The sequence below is a fragment of the Athene noctua genome, chromosome 18 (assembly GCF_965140245.1).
Source record: "Athene noctua chromosome 18, bAthNoc1.hap1.1, whole genome shotgun sequence".
NCBI classification, from domain to species: domain Eukaryota; kingdom Metazoa; phylum Chordata; class Aves; order Strigiformes; family Strigidae; genus Athene; species Athene noctua.
The window spans coordinates 4,848,080-4,870,537 of NC_134054.1; the positions used below are offsets into that span (position 1 = coordinate 4,848,080).

Genomic DNA, 22,458 nt, shown 5'->3' on the forward strand with positions numbered 1-22,458 from the left:
GAATATTAAGGACTTCAGATAGCATAGCTTTGCCCATTGGAATTCACATCCTCCCACCCCTCCTCCTCTCCCTTTGTCCTTTCCTCCTGGACTTGGTGATGCAGGTCTGGTCCCTCAGGCTGGATGCTGCAGTCAATAGATTCCCTGAGGAAGGGAGGTTCCCAATTCCTCCACGGAGGAGGGCAGGGGGCAGACACACTTGCCCAGAACAGATGATGCTCCCGCACATGGTTGCTCATGTGTTTGGGGATATGCATTAGGGGATGCTGAGTGTTCCCTGGCTGTGGCACTGTCACGGGGAGCTTGTCTCGCTAACGTGAACTCTGATCTAACTCCACTACAGACACTATGTGAATGGAGAATCGAGCCCAGCACATACACGAGTGTAGAATAAATGTGAATATGACCAAAACCAGGACAAACACCCCTGGATATGCCTCATCCATGTTGTCCAGTCCTACTCCAAATTCAAACTGGATTGCATGTCACAAACATCAGCTGCTTTGCCTTTATTTCATTGTTTTCAGTCCTCATACAACTACAAATTTAGCATTACTGCTAAAGAAAAGAAAGAGCAAACTACAGCCATTCACAGGATAACATAATTTTAAACTCTGAGACAGCTGATACTATTAAAAAACATGACCTTATTATAAGCTTTCAGTATTGATGGCTACTTGAGGAGACAACTATAAAATACAAAGATAAAAAGAAAAAGGCTGTTTAGATAGATGTTCAGCTGAATGTTGCTAGCATCAAATCAGTGGCACTGAAGAAAATGAGAACAGACATACGGCACAGCCTCCGGATCAAATGTGGGCACATTATGGATCTGCTAAGGCTTTGCCTTTACAATGTACACTTTAAATCAAAGCAACATTGAAGTCAATATTGTTCTTGGAGATGTATTTTACCTTCAGGCACTGCTGTTTCCCAAAGGAGCATGAGCAAGAACGTATGTCTCTGTGCAGTGCTGACTGCTTGTGGACAGGGATCTCCCTGAAATCCTATGAAACCGATTTCTCCTTTGAAAGTACCCACTGTTGCTGCTAAGGGACCGCTGCCTGTTCTTCAGGTACTCCCTGTAGTTTTTGGTGAGTAGGGTGTAGAGGAAGGGGTTAATACAGCTGTTGCTGTAAGTCAAACAGGTTGTCAGGTAATTAATGTTCTTCATCACCTTGGGAGATAAAGGGAAGGATTCATAATACTGGAAGAGGAGCTGCCATATCCAGAAAGGCAAGAAGCAAGCCCAGAACACCAGCACTATTGTGAAGATTAGATAGATCACCTTTTGATTCGGTAGCCGCTTGGTCTGCTTGAAGGATGCTGTTTGTGACACCCAGTAAATCTTAGCTAATCGGATGTAAAGGTAGCCAATGATCACCCCTGGACCCACGATGCTGGTACCAAAAAGGATGGTGAGATACACTTTGTAGGACAGCTTGCTCCAAGTGGGCAGGCAGATGCTTTTGTTGTCCCTTTGCACCAGCTGGATCATGATAAGCATTGGGAGAGTGAGCAGCAGTGACACCAGCCAGATCACAACAGCAATGGCCTTTCGGTAACTCTTAGACCTCTTCACTGTGTCTAGGGGCTTCAGCACAGCAAAGTAGCGCTCTGTGCTCATGACTGTGAGGGTGAAGATGCTGGCGTGCATAGTGAGGAAGTCCAGGCTGAACAGGATGCGACAGCCAATGTCCCCAAAGTACCATTTCTGAATGAAGTAGGTTCCAACAATGAAGGGGATGGTGAGAAGGTAGAGCAGGTCTGCCAGCGCAAGGTTGATGATGTAAATATACATGGAAGCAGATGATCGCAAGTAATGACACATCACTAGCAAGGTGTATACATTGCCTGTTACCCCAATCACACACATGAGAGAGAGGATTGTCCCAATGGTGCAGATGGCAATCATGTCCTCCATGGAACCAGTGGCCGAAGTGCCATTCCCAGTGGCACTGGTGGAGGCGTTGGGTCTGATTCTGAGCATGCTGCCCTCGCTTGTGTCTGTCACCATGTAGGGGGTTGCAGAAAAGTGGCTCTCTGGCTCGTCGATTAGAGACATCCTCCTGGCCTTTAAATGCCAGAGGCTTTGTTCATGCCACAGGGGTCTGAAGATCTGTTCTTTCTGCTCTGAGAAATGCAACTGCTGGGAGATGGTGAACCATCTCTTAGCAAGGTCTCATCCAAAGAAGATATGCATTCTCCACTAGAGGAAAGACATCAGAAACCAACATATTAGAAATCTGCCAGAGCAACACAAATTATCATTTAGAAGTTACCTGTCCCTGAGTACGTATCTGCACTGTCTGCATATACCAAAAGTCTTCTATGTTGAGGTCACTCATGTGTAAGGTTCATGCTATCATTACAAGAGTACAGCTTTGAGAAGTGACATGCCTTAGTGTGTCCATGGAAAAGAGACAGAAGAGATTATTGGAACCACTTGCTGCAATCCCTAAAGTTAGTTTGGGGTTGGAGGAAAAAAATGTCCTTCATAAATTCATAACGGCATCTTACAGACCTCGCCCCGTGATTGCCTAAACATCTCTGCTAAGCTCTTAACTCTGAAGGAGTTCCCAAAAAAAGAGAAAACAAACTTTGGATTTACCATTTGCAGCTGAATTGGGTATTTTGTGTAAGTGATACACTCAAAGTCCTGTCCAGCATTTCTGCAGTGTTTTCACAGAGCAACTTCCCTTGAATGAGAAGCTCCTACTATGTCCTGACCTGCAGTTTCAAATTGCATTTGAGTGATGGAGAAAAAATGCATTTTATAGCAATAGAGCAAGGTATAGGTTTCACTGTGGGTTTTTTATGTCTGTAAATGCAGGTTTTTTTCATGCTGTCTGTCAAGTGTGATTCCACAGATTTTCATGTGTCCATACACAGATATATTTCAGACAGACCTGTCTTTGAACCTGTCTAAACAGCCTTATGCAGTGAGGTGTGAGATTATTCTGCAGCATATTAGGCAAACAGTCACTCTTTCTACAGAGAAGCTTTTGGTTACCTCAGGCTCAATGTTATACAAATCGTGTCTCTGTTGCTTTGAATTTATACTGGCTCTGGGTGTAAGCAAAGGGAGATCAAACCTACCTGAGAGAAACACTGAAGAAATAGCTAAAATGCCCAAATTTTAAGACATACCAAAAGCCTGTGCCAACCTGAAGGTGACTGCACACAGAAGTGCATTTGCATTATGTATTTTATGGAGCTCAGATTGTCTCTTTGTTTGAAAAACACTGTAAGAAGGGGTGCTGGAGTGCCTTGTCCTTGAAGGGCTCAGCAGGCAAAGACTTCCCTCTGCCTCATTCCCCGGGGCAGGTTGGGTTTGTATCATCCTGGGAATTTGCAGCTTTTCCCAGTGAGTTTGGTGTCCCTTTGCCTCCACACCAGCTCTGACTCCTTTGCCTCTTTCTTTCCACTTGCTCCTTGACAGCGGGATTACACCACAAGGCCCTTGTCCGCTGCCCTTGTGTCAAAGACCCAGACAGTGACCTCTTGAAGCACTTGAGGATGGACAGTGTTCATCCTCTTTATGATTTGCCCTCACTTTCTCTTCTTTTCATTAGCACCTGTTGCAGGTGGTGGGTGCTACGGAGATGTCATGCAAAAACTCTGTATAAAAGACGGCAATCCAGTACAGAGGGAGATTTTTCGTCACATAACATTTGGGCTAGCGATGCAAAAAAAAGGGAAAAACCACAATGCACAGAGCCCATCACCCACCCAAGTCCCTTGGGTACAGACATCCGAGGGAGAGATGGTGAAGCACGGTTCTGCAGTGGTCAGTGCTCCCTCAGGACATCACTCCTCTGGGCTGGTCTCCAGTAGCTTCACCAGCATCTCAATTTTCTTTCTTAAACCTTGCAAACCCAAATCTGCCTCCTCCCTCCACACTGTGCTGTGTGGTCCCCTCCTGCTTGGCTTGGGCATGTGTAGCCAGCCTATCCATGTACCGACTTCTCCCTCCTCATCCACTTTGTCGATGTTCATGTACGAGCTGAGCTGGCGGCAAAAGCGTCACGGACGAAGGACACATGGATGCTCAGGGAGCTCTGCCTGCTCCTCTGCCACACGATCACCAGCACACTTGGTTGGAAACAAATGGCTCTGCATGGGATGCTCCAGCTAAGCCTGGAGCTGGTCACACAAGCAGCTATCAAGATCGGTTGGATTTGTGATAGCTCAATTTCAGGAGCATGTTTCCATGGCTCAGGTGCTGTCTTGCAGCTGCCTCACTTTGTGTTCCAGGCACTTGGAGCAGATCTATGCCGTGCCTATGCACGTCTGTGCAGTTCCCTGGTGTGACAGCTCCCGCCGGAGAGAGCTCAACACACCATATCTCCCCGCTCTGCTCCTCTTCCACTGAACCTGCATTTTGGTTCATTCATAAAATTACTACAGCGCTAATTCAATCTGGACATTTCACCTGTCTCCAGACAGAGCCTACGGCTAGGCAAGTCCTCACTCCTAGAGGAGGAAAATAAAGCAAACTGGGGAAACCTTGCATCATTTTAAAGTTACTGTCATTGCCGCACTCGCACATAAATGCACACACTTTCACCCACGCACGCACACACACAAGAACTTGTTATTCCAAGCAGCCATTCAAGCATCTTACGGTCTAAGCAATTTTCTCAGCCAGTCCTGCCTTTCCCCCTACATTATCATTACACAGGAGTACCATGCACATTCAGTAGCTGCAAACATAAATTAATTCTTCCTGCTCAAACCTTGCTTTTAAATCCAGTAGATGAAGTTTCCTACAAGAAATAAAATAAAAATGAATCTAGTAGTATTAAAGCTGAAACTTAAAAAAGGATAAAAAAGGAAAAAAAGAAAAAATAAAATCCTTCTTCATGGGCAGACAGCGAGAGATCCCCGTGCTCCGTCGCATCTGGAAAGGCAGCGGCAGGAAGGGAGCATGCTACCTAGCCAAGTATGTTTGAAATCTGTGCGCTCTTAATACTCTCATTCTCCTCCCTTCACTCACGCCTGCTATTTCTGTTACTCAGTGACGTTAGGCATAGCGCGGTTTTGTCTGCAGCCAGTGAAGAGCCTTTTTAAAGAAGCAGCATTTTGATAGTCGTGGCTTGCTTAGCTGCCTCCCCCCGGCCTGGCTGTGAGCCAGCTGGGGACATGTCAGCGCTGTTTTCCTCCCAGGACCGGGGATACAAAAAGCCATCCCAGCCCTCCTTACATCGCACCGAAGAGTGCAAATGCCTAATGTTGCCTGAGCAAAACCATTGTGTCAGGGAGAGCGGTCGGGCCAGGGAGGGTTAAATTCCTGCGGGAGGATGAGCTGCCCAGGGAAACGGCAGAGCTCCTTGATATGGAGATCAATTCCAAAGTGAAGCCAAAGTTTATTTGGGTTGGACGGTGTATTAACAGATGAATCTGTGCGGTGGTATCATGCACCACAGCATCTGAGATACTTCAGTCTGGCAGCAACAAAACGTTACCCAGGTTGCTTGGGGTTCAGCTGGTCGCCCTTCCCGGGTGATACTCACTGAGGGTAAAGACAGAGCGAGATCAACCAGGCGCCCAGAAAAAAAGCAGTGTGAGGAAGGGGCTGGTGCTGAGAAATGCCGAAACTAAACTCAGGATTATTTTGATAGCAGCTGAATATAGTGTTGATTGCTTGCACACAGTGGGGTTTCTTTTCCTCCCAGTTCCTTGCTTTAGCTCTGTGGACCGCAGGGAATTGCTTCTGATTTATGCCAGCAGGAAGCGAGCAGCACCCATCTCTCCTGGGGTGTCTCCTGCTGGACACAGGAGTGTGGGAGATGCCTGCCAGGCCCATTGCCTGCTTCACCGGTTTGCATTTGGGCAACCATTGCAACTGGGTGCTGCTTCCCAGCACCGGGCTCCTGGGAGGCGGCAGCACCTGGCCGCCAGCTGTTCCCGGCTCATCCATCCTGCATCGCTGTTACTGAGAGCTGTTCCCTCCTCTAACTCTTTCCCTGGATACTTGTATTATTTCTTCTTTGTTCTCAACCTTTTACCCTCTGCTGTTTGGGTGCTCTCAGATGGACCTTGTGTCTAAGGTCTTGTCTTCCTGCAGTGTGAACCCAATTTTGCTCAAGCCACATGGGGTGACTGTGGTAGCACCTGGAAAGATTGTTGACCAGTTGTGGCTATCCTTGTAACAGGACAGTGGGTATGCAAAGCAAAGCCCCTCAGATAAGTGCTTTTGAGTGTGGTGAGGACTCTGTTTAGGAGCAAATCCTCATGTGGAGGCTTAATTTTTCAATTAAAATAGATTTTATGTTAGCAGCTCTAACAAGGGCTGATTGAGCTCTAAAATCCCAACCCAAGCACCCTCAAATGTACATGTTTTGTTTTAAATCTGCATTTTGTGGCTCGCCCCTAGACATCTTTGGAAAAGTGTGGGCTGGAAGATGCTTCTCATGATGGTCTCTGGGTGAGGTGGTGCTACCCATTGAGACTCCAGTAAGTGGCAGTGCTCCCTTGGTGAGCACTGATGGTGAAGCCACTGGCAAAGTGCTTTATTTGTGGGTGGCACACTAGGAGCAAGAAGGGCATTCATGTGGCTGTCTCCTTTTCACATACAGAGCAGGGACAACCAGCTGGTGTCTTTGAATCCCCTTGCTACGGTCTGCGTGCAGCTCAGAGGGCACGTTGGCACCAGTCCTGTGGGAATGCAGCAATGCTGACTGGGTGCCTCTGCTGGGCATGGCTCAGCCACGCTGCTTCAGTCTCCGGCATTTGGTAGGTGTGTGCAGGTCTCCAGGCATCTACGCTGGAACTATCACACTCCTGTCACTCACCTGTCGCCAAGGGGCCAGCTGAGTTGGTATTGACCCATGCCAGGGAAAGGAAGTGGGAATGGGATGGGAGAAGGTTTCAGGCCAACTCGTCAGATTCCTGGACCTCTTGGTCCCAAACCTGGTACTTCATTTTTTGGTGTTTAAACCTTTTGAAAAGCATTATACCAGTGTATTTGTTTATCAGGAAATCTCAGTGCCCATGGGGCTGCCATTAGAGGAAGCTGGATTCCCATATGGTCTGTGTCCTGCTGGAGTCATTAGAGGAGATGTCTGGAGAGGCTTTCAAGAGCAGCGTGGACAGTGTCAGGTTCACAGCCCTGGCTCAGAGGGTTGTTTGTGGTTGTAGTTTTGCTGCTTCTGTTCCCCTTATTTTCCTCATCAGTAAAACAGAGATCATTGAGCTCACTCATCCCCCAGTGCCCTGAGATTCAGGGTTTTTCACATTTGTCAGATGCTGTTAGAGCTATAGACAGGAGTTGCAGCCCGCATGATTTGTAACAGAACTAGGAACCGCACAGTCAATAACAGATGAAGGTAGGAGCCCTCTGAGATATGGAACAGGTCTGTTTAATCATTCAGCAACATCCACTGCTACAGGGCTTGAGTTCTGCACAGGGGCCTTCTGAAGTTACTGCAAAGGTAATAACCATTATTATTCTGTTAAATACAGGGCAGAAAAGACTACTTCTCCCCTTTGATATAAGGATTTGTGCCAGTGCTATGTGAATTTGATTGTGTTTAGTTACTGATTCAAATATCAACAGAACCAGTCAAATCTCTTGGGTACCTTGAGCTGGGCTGCACCCTGCCAGCTGTGCATACTACTGACTGTCTGCTGCCTCCCCCAGTCTGTGCAGGGCCCCTCGAGCATGTTCCACTTTTGCTGGGGCAGTTTTGAGACCAGGTTTGCCAGCAGCCATGGGCTTCTTTCTGCTCCAAGCTGAAAGTGTAAGTTTGTCTATGCATCACATTTTAAAAATGTAATAAAGTGCTGCTCCCTCCTTGTAGGGAAGAGCACTCACAGATGCAGCCAGAATTGATAAAAGGAAAGAATCTCATGAATGTGTCTGCATTCTTGGTCTGGGTTAGGTCTAGAAACATGTACAAACTCAGGGTGAGATGTGATTCCCATTTGCCTGACTTTGTTAACTCATTTCCATGCACAACCTCCTTTAGTACCCAGAAGTACTCGTGGTATAGCATGTATCTTGTCTCCACTGCAAACATTATCATGGTCACACAGAAATACAAATTAGCTTATGAGACGCTGCCCCGTCTTTGGGATCAGTCTAAAGGAGGCCAAGCATTTGGAGCATGGTGGCAAACCCAGGTCCTCCCAGAGCCACGCTGACAGCCAGAAGCACATACAAATGGACAAATGGCATCAGGTCCTGAGAAAAAGCATTCATGAGGTGGTTGTGCAGTGAAAGAAAGGTCCCGGTGTCACCTCTTGTTCCTAGGAAAGTTGCATTTAAATCCCTATTCTATCACTCATGGTCTTGGACACATGCAAATGTAAATCCAAATTCCAAGCTAGTCCCCAACTGCTTTCTTCACTCTTCCTGCTATCTGTCCTCACCAGTGAAAGACCCACCCAAGCTTGGCCAACGCATTTGGAGACTTCACTGAGCTTTCTTGGCATTTTGGTCTTCTTTCTTCCTGTTTTTTTGCAACATGAAACTTCAGTTGTCCTTTCTGAGTAGGTATGCCTTTGCTCTTGGCTGCTTTGTGTGAAAGTGAGACTCTGGGGGCTGAAATCACCAGTTTGTTTTCCCTCATCCAGGATCCCTTACCCAGATACTGAGTTTATAGCTGTTCTGCTCATGAAGGGTCATCTCTCACTGAGCTCTCTACCAACCCAGGAGGGTTTGTGTGTTGCTATCAGCTTTTCCCCTCCACAGGGGTAAATTGCACGGACGGTTTGAGGAGCGATGCTGAAAGGGGAATGAGGTGGTGTCCTGGGTTCTTAACTACCACGTCTGGTGGTTCTGGCCCAAACAGTGTCACTGTCCAGGGCAGGGGAAGCAATCCAGACGTCCCTTGCTGGTGCCCTCGAGTTTGGGTGGGAAAAATCAGAGGGCTCAAGCTCTGACTCCCTGGGATTTGCAGGTAGAACCTGTGCTAGCTTTATCTGTGGAGCATGGAAGGAGCAGAAGGGGCCAGAGTTTCTCCCAGCTTTCCTCTTGGGACTGCTCTTACGTGCCTAATGAACTGTTGCTCCTCTGTCTCTTGAATTTCAGCTTGCCATTACAGGGACCTCTTCAAGATCATACAGATCACCTCTGTTCTTACATAACAGTCACAATTTTTTGACTCCTATGAGTGCCAAGCTTTGCTATATGGTGTTGGGAGACCAGCGACCACTGCTCTCTCAAACTGATGTGGTCAGGGGCTGGTGTCCCCTGTGCAGGTTTTTCCTCGGAGGCTCAGGTCCCTGTGTTCCCAGGAAGGTGTTCCCAGGATGGAAATTCATTTCATGCCCACTAGGAATGAGGTGAATTGGAATGAGCAGGGTCACTTTGTGCAGTGATGGTGGAGCAGGGGTGCAGAGTGGCCTCAATGGTCCCCCAGGCCCTGCACAACTCAGGGGATGGAGGGGTCATGGCTTGCTCCTGGGAAGGACAGTGTAATCAGCTCAGGGAGATGTTTCCCCAGTCGTTCTCCTCTGCCCTGATTGTACCATCCCACTAGGGACACTCTGGGCTGCTCTTAGGTCGGATATACTTTACAGACAAACCATATTAGGAGGAGATGTTATTCCATTTCTGCAGCTGATATGACTCCAGCCCGGAGCTCTAGGGGCTGTTGTTTTCCTGTGTGACATGTGTGAGTGGGATCATTTGGCCTCTGTTTCAGCAGCCCTCGACATTCACAGACCCTGAGTCTCTGTGAGGCATCCTGGCACCTGCCTTGGGGCTGTGAGTGCTCCCGTGGCTGTGCCAGGGACCCAAGGCACTGGACAGTCAGACTTAACATCTGGTGTTTGGCATGTGAATGGATAAGATTTCTCCACACTGAAGGATTCTTCTGTTTGGGGCTAGCACAGGCACTGCGGGTCCCTCTGGGGAATGGAGCTGGGGCTCCTCCATGGCCGCTCAGGATCAGGGGAGCCTCTGAGGGATGGAGCATCACTGCCCCCTGCATGGATTCTCCTGCATGATCCCTTTTTCTCTGCACTGAGGTGGAGGCCGTTCTCCAGGAGGAGGTCTGACGCAGAGACAAATCGTGCCTCCTGTCCCAGTCCTCTGGTAGGATAGCAGTACACTGCTGTCTGAGCATTCTGTGCACCCACCAGGCAGGCAGAATTTATCACTTGTCTAATCTGCAAGGCACACTGCAGAGCTGTTAGACAGAGATGACCGTGATTCTGTGTCACAGCGAGATCCATCTGTGCTCTGCAAAGGGAGCCTCAACTACCAGGTATGACCCAGACCACCTTGGTGATGGCTGATAAGGGGAAGTTGCAGCCTCTTTAATTCCTTCTCTTCCTGCCCTCCAGGAAATTCACATCCTAAATAATTCTGCAATTCAAAAAATGGTCACTACGTCTGCTCCTTCATCCATCCATCCATCCATCCTGCTGTGTTGTTGCCCAAGTGGGATGTGATGAGTTGGCCATCTCATGTAGGTTTATCCTCTCTCCTGCTCCAGGGTCACTGGCATTAAATGACCAAATACTTTGTTAAACTTTCTTGAGCATTTGTGACGGGCTAGACTGAGGCTTTCTTTGCCAGCATCTTAGATTACCCTCAGGTTATGGTCAGGGAAACCCTGGCCAGGTGAGTCTATTGCTTCAGCTGTGTTTGTACAACATCTGTGACCATGCAGCTCCTGCTGCTGGCAAGCAGAAGCTGGTGATCTTTCTATACCCAAAACTAGATATGTCCAGACTAAAGGAAGTGGTCCTGCTTAGTTGTTATTTCCCGTACGCAGGGACTGGATATTCATTGGAAAATGAACTTGTTGGTGTATCCCGGCTGGTGTATACACATTTATTGCTGTCTCTTGTACCAACAGACCTTGCGTATGAGGGCTGGTTAGTCTGGTAAGACACTGGCCTGAACCCTGTTTAGTCCTTGACTTTGGTAAATTAAAGGAGATCCTTACTGCACAGCTGGATGTCTGAATGAGGCTGGAAGGCGGGACAGCAGTGCGCTGAAGCATGTACAGCTGAGTTGTGCTCAGGTGCACTCAGGAACAGCTCCCTCTGTGTGACTTCAGCCTGAAATAAAACGTGGAAAACAACATTAACGCACTCCTACGGGTGTTTTTTCCAATGTAGAAGTCAAGCTGTTCAGTGTTACCACATCAGACTGGGGCTGGACCAAATAGCACATCTGTGCGTAAAAGTTTCTGCCAAGAGGGAAGCAGAGCAGCAGCTACACTTCTTGGTTGTTTGCATGTAAAACAAGTTTATAATGTGCTCATTTATGAGCACTATCTAATGCCTAAAGGCCTCGGTACAGATGCAAACAAGAACTTAAATACATCGATTTACAATATATTTAGGCTTTATGAGTCTGTTTTGCCAAATCCATTTACCCCACAGTGCAAACCGCAATAGTAACAATAATTAAACCCAACCCATTGTACCCGGATTTTCACCAGAGTACCGGTAATGTCACACCGGAACACGGGTTTCCAGAGGCTTTCCCCCTAACTGATTACATTTATGTGGAAATGTTGTAACTCATTTGTTCTGCTTTTTTTCTTTTTGGGGAAGCTCTTGGATCTTCTGCCACCACTAGAAATTCTCATGTAACTATTTGTGTCCTGAATCTGCGATGTCTGGGAAAGACAAAGCATCCAGGACCTGCTGAGGAGTTTTCCTCACCTCTTTTCTACTGCTGAATCAAGAATTGTTCTTTGGGGTACAGAAAACTGTGGAGGACAGATAAGGGTGCTGGAAACCTTTGCTAATGAGCATGTATTTTATACAAGTATAGAAAATCACAATTATCTGTGGGTGGTTTAATATCTCACATCAGTGATTAATCTGTCTGCTTATCGATTTGTCTCAGTCAAACATGTCCCCAGCCAGGTGTGTTGTCTGCAGAGGGGGAGTGGGTCCTGCCTGTGATGGCCCGTGCTAAGTCAAAAGCTTGTCTGAGCCTCAGTTGGGTTTTGGAGAGGTTTTAACAGTGCTAAAGCTATTTCAACAGTGCTTATAGCTGGGTGCTGCTAATTCACGTAAGCTGGGGACTTTGCTGGCAGCCTTTTGCCTATGTAGTGTGGCCAATGTGTCGTTCACACAGCTGCCTCATTTAAAGTTTTAACTCAAGCCATTCTGCCAGTTCCTTCATGACTTTGTGAAGACAGTTCCCCCCCAGTCAGCACAGCCCCATTTACATTTTTATTTGCTAAACTGTGCTATTTGAGCTTCTTTATCCTTTAACTTCCTCACCTCCTTTCCAATTCCTGGAAGGGCTGCAGTGAGTTTGATTACTCAGGGAAAGGGAGGCAGGCTGTGGCAGGCGGAAGAGGCCATCACTTCCCTCCAAATGCTGAGAAGAGCTTCCCTCTTACAAATGCCTTTTGGGAGAACCTATTCAGCATGGAAGAGGATTTGGCCTGGTTAATATTTCACATTTCCCTCTGCGTCAGTTATAATCTGAGCATCTTTTTGGCAGTAATTTGAGAGTGACTGGGGTAGGGGGACACAGACAGATGCTACTGAATTCTCTTCATTGCAAAGCACTCAAGATTAACAAACAAAAATATTGCAGGAGAGTTCTCCTGGAAATCCTCCAAATCATCATCAGAAAAGCCTTGGGGAGTACAGCCAAGCTGAGAGAAGCACCCTCCATGGGTCAAAACCTGATGCTAGACTAGAGACAAAAGTTTCCTTACAGTTATTTTCTATTACATATATCCTGTGCAGCACTTCCATGTTGTAGTCTGCATGGCTGTGCTGACCACACTTCTGCTTTGCAGTTTGGTTCAGTGTTCTCAGTCGTCCTGTCCTCATCTCCAGCTGTCCCATTCACTCCTGGGAGGCTATTCTGTATTTCTCAGCCTGGTGCCTCATAGCTGGAATTAGAGGATTTAGGAAAGTGTTTTGAGTCCAGAAGACTTGTAGGGAAAAAAATCAGGCTCCCATCATTTCCAGCTAAAGCTCTTGTAGCTGATCCCAGGTGTTTTCTCAGCGTGGAGGACAGCACACATCTTCAGCTCTTGCTGCCTCTGCCTGGCAGCAAAGATTTCTGGTGCAGCTTTCAAAACCTCTCACAAGATACACAAGATGAAGCATGGGAGGTTGTCTGGCAGCATGTAAAGAGCAGCAAATGTCATTACATAGAGTTTATGCCACTATGGACTCTGTGGTGGCATTTGCTATCCTGAACACATGGGGTAGAGCTGGAAGGACCTGGGGATGGTGACAGCTGGTGTTGGTAAGGGTCACATCTCTGATACAGCAGATGATAATTCAAATTCTCCTTTAAAAAGCTTATTTTCTGTAACAAATTTTACTTCCACATGCTACATTTTCTTGCTTACTCTGATGAGCAACTTCTGTTCTCACTGGTGATAGCTCAGTGCTGACTTCTAGTGCCTGTCTTCACATTGCTGGGAAGACAGTAAAGGAGACAAAGTCCTTTCTTCCCCCTTGTGGCAGTGTCACCAAACTCTGAGCCAGAGCTCTCATGATGCTGTTTCAGCCCCACATGGGGCTCCTGCCCTCTTTCTGCTACGCACCATGTTCCCTCGAGTCTTTTCAGGCATCCCTTCACCAGAAACATCCAGCCCCTCCCAGCAGTGCGGGTGGCAGAGTAGAAGTTTGGGGGTCACTGAGCAGGAGCTGAGGCTCTGCTCCCCTCCGTAAGCCATCCCCAGCTGTGGCATGGTCTGTACAGTGCAGGTGCCCCAGGCTATGGGCAGCCTCAGCTGAAACAGCTGCCTGGCACAAGGGGTTTGGGCCAGTGGCTCAGTCTGTGGCGTGCAGGGCCATGGCAGGGGCTGGAGGTGTGCCCTGCCATCCAGTGATGGTGGTGGTGGTGGCACTGGGCACCAATCTGCAGTGAGGGAGGGCTACAGGACAGGCTGGGTCACCCATGGAATGGGTAATCTGATTGAGATAAACCCTTGCTTCTCCTCAAAGTCCAGCAGTGGAGCATCTGTCCTCAGGTATGATGAGCTTTGCGCATTTACCTCCTGCGCCTCATGTGCTGCTGTGAGGTCCCTGCTGACGCACGTGGGTACGACTGCATGCAGGGTACATGAAAGAGAAAGACTTTGAGCTAATAGCACTGCCAGAAATGACAGGTGTTAGTTAAAAGACTCAAAAGCGCGTGCCAGTTTTTAAATAAAGCGTTTTGCCCTCCGTGGGTTTCTTCCTGCGATGAGGAGTGGGTAGCAGATGCGTCACCTGTGCTGGTGAGACAGTCCCTCTCTGCAGGGACCTCTGCATCACCAGGACAAGGTCTGGGCAACAGCAATGGACCCTGCAGAGCACAGGGGAGACAGTCGTGTGGCATTAGCCGAGTGGTGTTTGTTTCTCTGTTAGCTTTTTGATGTAGGAACTGGCTGGAGGATGTTGGGTCAAATGAGCAGTGGATGTGGCAATTCACCCTGAGCAGGGACCTGTTCCTCTCAGGCAGTGGTTTCCTCCCTTCTTTTGTTTCCTTTCTTCCAGGGCACAGTGCTCCTCTGCATGCTGTCCCTTCCCACCATGGCTTGCTCCTGCATTTTATAAACCCAACCAGAGAAGGATGCAGCCACTGACATTTTGTGTCAGAGGGAAATTCTCCTGGAAACGGCTCTAATGTAGAAAAAGGGGCTTTATTCCCTGGTCAAAAGCAGCAGGAAGACTGAGCAGGTGCCTGGTTTCACAGTTGGAGAGCACATTTTATTGTTCCAAGATACTTTTCTCTGGCTTGATTTGATCCAAAGTAACACTTCGCTTCATGGAGGCTTTCTAGTAGCCAAGCGCTGCACCACTCCTGGGAAGGGGCTGCACGCAGCATACGGTGGGAACTGAGGAGGGGGTTGGGTTTGCTGAGGGGTGCAGCCCCAGCACTGATCCTGAGCACGCAGGAGTGGTCTGAGAGGAGGTGTGCAGGGAAGCCCACGGTGGGAAGCTCGACGGCTCATTTAGAGCCTGAGCAATGCCTTTCTGCCTGTGGGACTGACTGGTCCGGTGCAGCTCAATTTATCGTGGGTTTGCATCACTGTGGGAGCTGAGGCTGCTGGCCACACCAAACGAAATGCTTGTCCTGCCTGTGTTGTTCTGCTCCCCACCCCTGCCTGCACTCAACCATGCTGAGCCTCTCTGACAGCACCCTCCAGCACAACTGGATCATTTTCTTTGTATTCCTGTAGTACTTAGTACTCTTCAAAACCACTCTCACCTCACCTAAACTCTGCGTATGAACACAGCATCCTTCCTGGATCGGCCTCACTCCAAATATTTTATTTAATGTCTGCTGATTTCCCAGCAGTAGCTGAGCCCAGCTGTGCTGTATCACAGAAAAGCTTATGGCAGCAGCCAAAAAAAAAAAAGCACCATGATGCCACTGCATAAAAGTCACCGCAAAGCTGCAGCCTAAAATGCCCTAGAGGCTTCAGAACATTTTTATTATACCACTGCTGCACATTTGGAGGTCTTGTACAATCTTTATGTTTGAAACGGACTGTTCCTAGGGGGGTGGGGAACTGCCTTTGAAGTGTCATGGCCTTTTGATGCTGCATGTGACTGAAGAGTGGGGTTTTCTGGGGTTTTGGAAGGGGTGTCAAAGCCACAGCTGTTTTATTGGAGAGTCAAAGGAAGCAGCATCCCTTCTTCAGACTGTGCTTTCCAGACTGTAAATACCAAAACACCTGCATCAGTGAAAAAAAACCCTCAAAACATGAAAAATCCCACTCAGTGCAGAAATCAGTAGTAGGCTGAAGTACTCTTCTTCTGTGTCTCCAGACCCTGAGCCCGTCACCTCTCGATTCCCATCTGGGAAGTAGTTTTTGGCCACACGATTGAGCTGTCATTGCTGGCGGGGCCTGGGGGCACCTGCGCTGCCTCCTGTTTCATCCTCCCGTTTTGGATTCTGCCTCACTCCGTAGTGTCTCGGTGTTGTACGAATGAAGAGATCTGCAGCGAAATGATGTGCTTCATTTCACGTGCTTACGCTGTGCTCAAAGCCACTCTTCTTTCACTGTGAAGGCTGCTCGGTGTGTGAGAGGAAAGATTGCCTCCGATGTGTATGCTCGGAGCTGCAGACGGCTTTCCCGTGCACCTTCTGGGCTCTGCGTGCTGCAGGCTGGTCCGTGGTGCCACAGACATTGGGGAGCAGATCAGGGCCTTTCCCATCCCTGCTACCCAGATCCCTGCTATTTGTTGTTAACCCCCAACCCAGCTTTTCCCGGTTGGCAGCACTGTTTGCACGTCCTTAGCAGGCTATTTTGAATAGGCTCCAACATTGAAGGTCAGGAATACAGACAGGCTGGTGGGGCTGGGGCTGGCAGGATGCTTTTAAGAAGTTACCACTTTGCAAGTCATCTGTGCCCAACATAACTAAGAGAAACCGGGCACTTTCTGCATGGGGTGAGTGGTTGTTGCAACAGCCCATCGTTGTTGTGAGCCTTTAAACACCTCAAGTGTTAACTGCAAGCAAAACATTGAAGGATCTGAGTGACTTCAAGCTGGTTTTCCCAGGCTGCATTAGTAGTGTGTGACTCACAGCAATAGGTGTCCCACAACTTTTTGCAAAGAGGCTCTTGGTGACCTGTGCTGACACTGTCTGAGTCCCACACCCATGGGACATTACCCAAGTGTTGATCCAGGACTCTGTGCCACTGCAATATCTGGCCACACCTTCTCCTCGTGGCACAGCAAGAGCTCCTTACTTTTCAGTTGTGCCCAGAAAACAATGGGAGCTGACAACATTTCACTTGATCAGAAGGGAGGGACATGGTTTTGTCTTTAGTACCTGTGCCAAGTGGCAGCTCTTGCCAGCACTATCAAGCATTTCCCTTTCAGACTCCTTTCCCTTTCACTGCTAGTCCTTCTGGTGAGCTGTTCCTTGCAGCTGGCTCAGCCATGCCTGTACCTCTGCAGCGCCATGGCCGTGCCTGGGGCACACGGTGCAGGGACACACCTGACAGCTTTAATTGCCTCCAATCAATCACATTGCAAAGGGCCGTCATGGTATTTGTAAGTGTAGAGGAGCATTTGCTGCTGGAGCCCTGTTATGCCTGCCAGACCTAGCTGTGAGTCTAAGATATTCTTGAGATCAAGAAGCAGACAAATCTAATTTTTCAGTTAAACTTCATTTTTACTCTCCAGGATCACTTTGCATCATCAGCATTTGTCATTTTCCTCTTCTTTATTCCAGCTCATTTATGAAGGCACTGGATGACTGGACACCCCAGGTGACTGTGCCCACTCTGAAAACTCCCACACTTTGTTTCTTATCATTTAACCAATTATTTATTTGTACAATGTATCGTTTAACCAATTATTTATTTGTACAATGACCTTTGTTCTGGCCTCATGGAAAATTAGTTGTTGAAGGACCTTACTGAATGCTTTCTGATAATCCAAGCAAACTGCAGTAATTTCATTTCCCCTTTCTACTCCCTCATGGGCTCATTCAGAGAGCTCCAATCTGTTCCTGAGGCAGAGCTTCTCTTTTGAAAACCTGTGCCGTTTTTTCCCCAGTATGCTTATTCATGTACCTGCTCACTGTATTCCAGTCTCTCCTAATTTGTCATGCTTACTGCTCCATAGTCCTTCGGCTCGTCACTGAAACATTTCTGGAAAACTGGCATCACATTAACCACTTTCTAGTCAACCACTACACAAAGGGTTTTAAGCAAGAAGTAACGTGCCACAGTTAATGCTGAAGCTATTTCATTGCCGGACGACTTTATGGCTTCTGGGTGAATACAGTTCTAAATCTGGCATCCTTTGAAATAAGTTCATACAGGAGGGGAGATCATAGTCTTTGTATTTATTTTGCTTCATTGATTGTCCGGCCTTTAAGTCACTGTATAAAAAGAAATCTATGTTTTAGGACATGTGGTGTATTACAGTGACTTAAGAATACTTGTGCTGGGAAAGTTGCTTTTAGAAATTCATTTGAAAATACCAAGTCTGGACTGCTGACCCTAGGTCCTTTCAGAAAGGATAAAGGAGCTATTAAATGTGCCAGAGAGCATTCTTCAACATCTGCAGCTCTTAATACGTAATCCCTGGTGTTATCTGGGAAGCTTTAGGAAGAAAAAGAACAATGAACAGAAAGAAAAATAATAATAATCTTTCTACTGTACAGAACATATTCTTTCCTGCTAGGACTGATTGTGCCCAGGCTCTCGCTGTTCCAGGCTGGGTGCTTTGCAGCTCTTTGTTTGCTTTCTGTGATCATAAATCTTGTCATGAATCTGAGTGTTTCTGTGTCTTTACATATTCTTCTTAAAATCATTTTCTGTAAATTTTGCACACATGAGTCTGGAAAAGAAATCCCCACAGGGGCTGTTAATGCAAATTGGATGTGTTTAAGCTCAGTGAGCGTGAGTGGCTAATGCCTGTCAGCTGTGATGGGAGGTGGGCTGCATATATCTGTTTCAGCTGTAATTAGGGGGTTGAACCGTAGAGGAGTGGCACTAGCTGTGGCTGGTCAAGTCCAGGTTTTGGAGTGGTTGTGGTTTGAGGAGCTGCTGGAACCTTTTATGTCTAGGAAGGCTGAGAGGCAGCAGGAGTCGTAAAAGAGGAGCATAAACATGTAAAAGCTGTAAGTTTTGTTATTCATAATGAAAGGTTTTGCTGTGTTTCATACTTGTACCCAGTGGCAATTGGATGAGGGGGTAGCAAAAGTAACAGAAGAGCCTTATTCTTATAATAAACTAAAACTGGGATTGATGCTTGAACTCCTCATTGGGTACAGGTAGTAATGTAAAATCTGATCTACTTTGTCTCTGCTGGAGAGATGCAGGTATGTAAGGAGCAACTGCAATATAAGGAATATGTGAGGGACTTGTGCATTTTCCTTAATCTTCCTTGTGTTCTGGAGAGGGTTAAGTCCCAAATCTATTTTTTGCTGTTTATCCTACTGCTATGCACTTTGCATAAGTTTGAAAATGTAATGGCTAAAATGTTTGGATTTTATGAGCTGTCTCAAAGTATTCAACTGCCTTTCTGTAAGAGGAATCGCCTTCCTTCTCTACCCCTCTTGTGATTTCCCATCTCGCACACATGCCTGCTCTGACTGAATAGTTGCTCTTGCTAGGATGACTGGTGGATGAGAAACCAAATGGGCTGCAACAAAACCCATTGTATTGTTTTTTCCCCATGTATAAGCAAGGAAGAGGGCCCTGCCATATCTACCTGGCAGATGCTTTTCTGCAAGTTGATATGTCTTCAGAAAAGCTGGTTTGGTCTGTATCCATTGTGTGTGTATTCCTGGGCTACTTGGTGATGAAGAGGCAGGGGTTGGAGGGTACCTGGAGTAGAAAGGAGTCAAGTGAAATGGCCTCAGTGCCTTCTAAACCATCAGACCCTGAGCTGTGGCAAAGGAACAGTCTTCATGTTTGCTCAGACCTGAGATCATCCAGTCTCCCATTAGGGTGGCAGACCTGCCCCTTCTCTCCTGTTTAGCAACATCCTGCTGCGTGGGAGGCAGGTGTCTGTTGCCAGCTTCAGTCTGGCCCATCAGCAAGTCCCTGTGCTGGGAAATCCGTTCTTTGTTTTTCTGTTTCCTCTTAGGGTCTCAGTTTTACACAAAGAGTCAGTCTTTTTCCCTTGCACAGTTGCTACGTGTTTCTAGGTGATTACACTGGCACATGCAGTCTTCTGAATGCTAAAGTACTTCAGATCTTTCCCTTTTGAGTCATCCTTCTACCTTAAGTTTTCTGCATTTGTGGTTTGTTCATCACTATTTTCTCATTCTCTTCTTCTCAGGGTAAGATAAAGTTGGTCCTGTGGCCCTTCTTTTTATGCATCTTGTTTAAAAGTGCAACCCTCCACCTGCTGTCATGGCTCAGACTGTGATAAAGCAGATCAAAATGAAGAGATGTTGGCTTTTGTCAGAGGTTCCTGAGAATTGAGACTTAGAGCTGACATGCTGTTCATGCACTTGCTCTGACAGCAAACCTGCTGAGATGCTGTGGCTTTGCTGACTCGGCTTCTTCCATGTCTGGGACATGCCAAGATGTGGAAGGCTCCTGTGACTTTTGCTGAGGATGGCTGTATCATTTTCCTTTTTACAACAATCTCTGAATGGACAATGTTTAAGTTACTGGTGCTCCGTCTTCTTTGTTGCAAGTCTGTGATACCAAACCCCAGAGCTCACTCAGCTGCAGTTTGTTACTAAGTAGAGTGGGTGAAAGAGCTTGGTGAAAAGCCATGCTCTCCTGACCTAGAGCTAATACTTCTCCTTCCTTCCTACCCAGATGAGGCTGGATAAAGAGATGTGCATAAACTTGTATCTCTTTCCTGCAAGAGCATCCTATGTGAATAGTTTTGCCAAAGGAACAAGTAAACTTGGGAAAGGCTCCAACAGCAGGGTTTCTGCAAGAGCTGCACTGGATGTTCCTTGGAGCTGTAACTCACAGCTGACCGACACAGAACTTCTCCATCAGGGTAATTTTTCAAGACTTCAGAATATATAAGGGGGAGGGGAAGGAAAGGGGATTTGTCACATTCTTAGCAGAGCTCCTAGCCTGCTTTCTCAAAATTGTTATCATGTTGTCCAAAAATATCCCAGCTCTCACTTGATTTGAGGAAACAGACTCTACAACTCAGAGTTATAGAGCAGGTATGTTTACTTTGGTGCCAGGGTGCAAAGGGATTTCTCCACAAAGCTGCACATCAGCAGCATGTTTGACCATGAACTTATACAGTGTGGATGTACATATTCATTGCATTACATAACACAAATATCCGTACGCATAAGTAAGGCTGGGTTAGGTCTAGAGGCTGGTGTCAGCAGTTTTATGTTCTCTTTGCACCTGCCCGTTGCCTCCTGGTGGGTGTCTCTGGGGGTCTGTTGGAGGAAGGCTCACAGTCTTCCTCACCTTGTACTTTTCCTTGGAGCATGTGCAGATTCTCTTAGCTAATCTCTTGAATAACAAGAGTGGTTCCAGCTGGTTTACCATCTCTACTGTATCTAAAAGCACCAGTATATTGGTTTCTACCATCCATGTATGGCTATCTAGTCACTACAAAGACCAAACTAGTTAGAACCCATTTGCTTTCTGAGGACATGTCTCTTATTTTTGCTGAACACAGTAATTCTTGGTAAGTTTCCCCAGAACAGTCAGGGCAAGCAGGGTTATTAAGCAATATTCAGAAATCATTAGAAGTTACTGTAAGGAAATAAGTTGCAAAGCAGGTGATCATTTCCTTGTATCACACTGGTCAGCATTTCTTGACAAAGCTTCTTGCCAGGACATCTGACAAGTTTCACTGTGTCTTCTGCTGGTTTGTGGCAGCACCTGGGAGACAGCATTTCTCAAACCCTTCCATCTGTACCACTCATTCCTCATGTTTATCCTCATCACCTGTTTGTCTCCCATCTTGCACAGTGTTTGCATTGTGCTAGACTTCATCTCTGTCACTGCTCCATTTCTGCCTTCCTCCACACCTCCAGGTGAGCAAATACCAAATGCACTGGTATGAGTGGGCACCTAGTAACTGAGCAGCACAGGCAGCATCTGAGCCTCTGAGGGCCTCTCCTTTGTGGGCATCTTTGGGGAGCTTGATTTACCTTTCTGTGGGCTGCTTTGAGATTTGACCTTGCCAAGAACTGCTGTTCAATTCCCCAATGTGTCACATGTCTCAATAAAGCAGAGTTGTGAGGGCCTCACTTCTGGGAACAGATGCTCCTGACTAACCACATGCGGACCTAATGGTCCCTGTGTCCATGGCACTTCAGTAGCAGCAAAAATCTGGAGCCTGGCAGATTGCAAGTAGGACCCAGTGGCTTATAGGAGAGCGTGGTAGAAGGTGAGTGCAGAGGAATGATAAAGTTAGAGAGTGGAACAAGAAGGGAAGGAGAAAATCTGGTGGGTTCTTTGGATTGCTCCTGTTTAGAAAGTTGCTCAAATGTCTACTGGCTTGTCTAAAAAAGCCCTCCCAGACCTTGGTGAAACCTTGAAACGCTGCTGCTCACATAGCTGAGTATGAGCTGGGTAGACAGAGGTCTCGTGTGTGGGGACACTGGAGCCTGGTGTAGGGTCACCTGTGTGCACAGACCCACCTTGTGCTTCTGGCTTGAGGGTCAAGGGAAGGAGAAAGGACACCTGTCTGAACCTAGTGTCTGTTCTAGGCTGTTCCTGGTGGTGGATGGAAGGGAAACTTCGTGTCTGTTGGATGCACGTCTGCCCGTTGGTGTGGCACCATTGTGGGGTGAGCAGCAGGAGGGAGCTCTGAGCAAACTGGTGTGTCTGGCTCTGTGCTGAGCCTCAGTGCCCAAAGCGGGACAAGCACCACCAGTGCTGTGTGGTGCCAATTAGCCCTGAAACTCGTTGCAACTAGTTAATTTGTGTGCAGGTCTGTACTAGTGTCATTATGCTGCTTCTGGTCCCCAAGCAGGTTCATGTACTCTGTGTGGCATCGCAGTGATTTTTGTGGGGCTACAGAGTGTTGAGCAGGGAGAGCTATGGAGCTTTATGTAATGAAATTAGAAGGAAACAGCAGGAGGGAGGAGACTAAAAGGAAAGGAGCCCCTGG

At 47.3% G+C, this 22,458-nt stretch overlaps 1 protein-coding gene across 2 annotated transcripts; it reads right to left on the bottom strand.

Annotated features, from left to right (window-relative positions):
* Positions 1 to 494: 494 nt before the first annotated feature.
* UTS2R (urotensin 2 receptor) lies at positions 495 to 4,984 on the bottom strand. Of its 2 annotated transcripts, none has more exons than XM_074921905.1 (2): positions 4,740 to 4,984; positions 495 to 2,209 (listed from the first exon to the last, which is right to left on the bottom strand). In XM_074921905.1, the coding sequence occupies exon 2, from the start codon at positions 2,063 to 2,065 to the stop codon at positions 917 to 919; it is 1,149 nt and encodes a 382-aa protein (XP_074778006.1). In that variant the 5' UTR covers positions 2,066 to 2,209; positions 4,740 to 4,984; the 3' UTR covers positions 495 to 916. The 2 variants fall into 2 exon arrangements, with proteins under 2 accessions (XP_074778006.1, XP_074778007.1); XM_074921906.1 differs by lacking the exon at positions 4,740 to 4,984 and adding an exon at positions 3,733 to 3,925.
* Positions 4,985 to 22,458: the final 17,474 nt, after the last annotated feature.

Bases quoted from the DNA above. Each gene is read 5' to 3' on its own strand.
- UTS2R (XM_074921905.1), bottom strand. From the start codon at position 2,065: ATGTCTCTAATCGACGAGCCAGAGAGCCACTTTTCTGCAACCCCCTAC.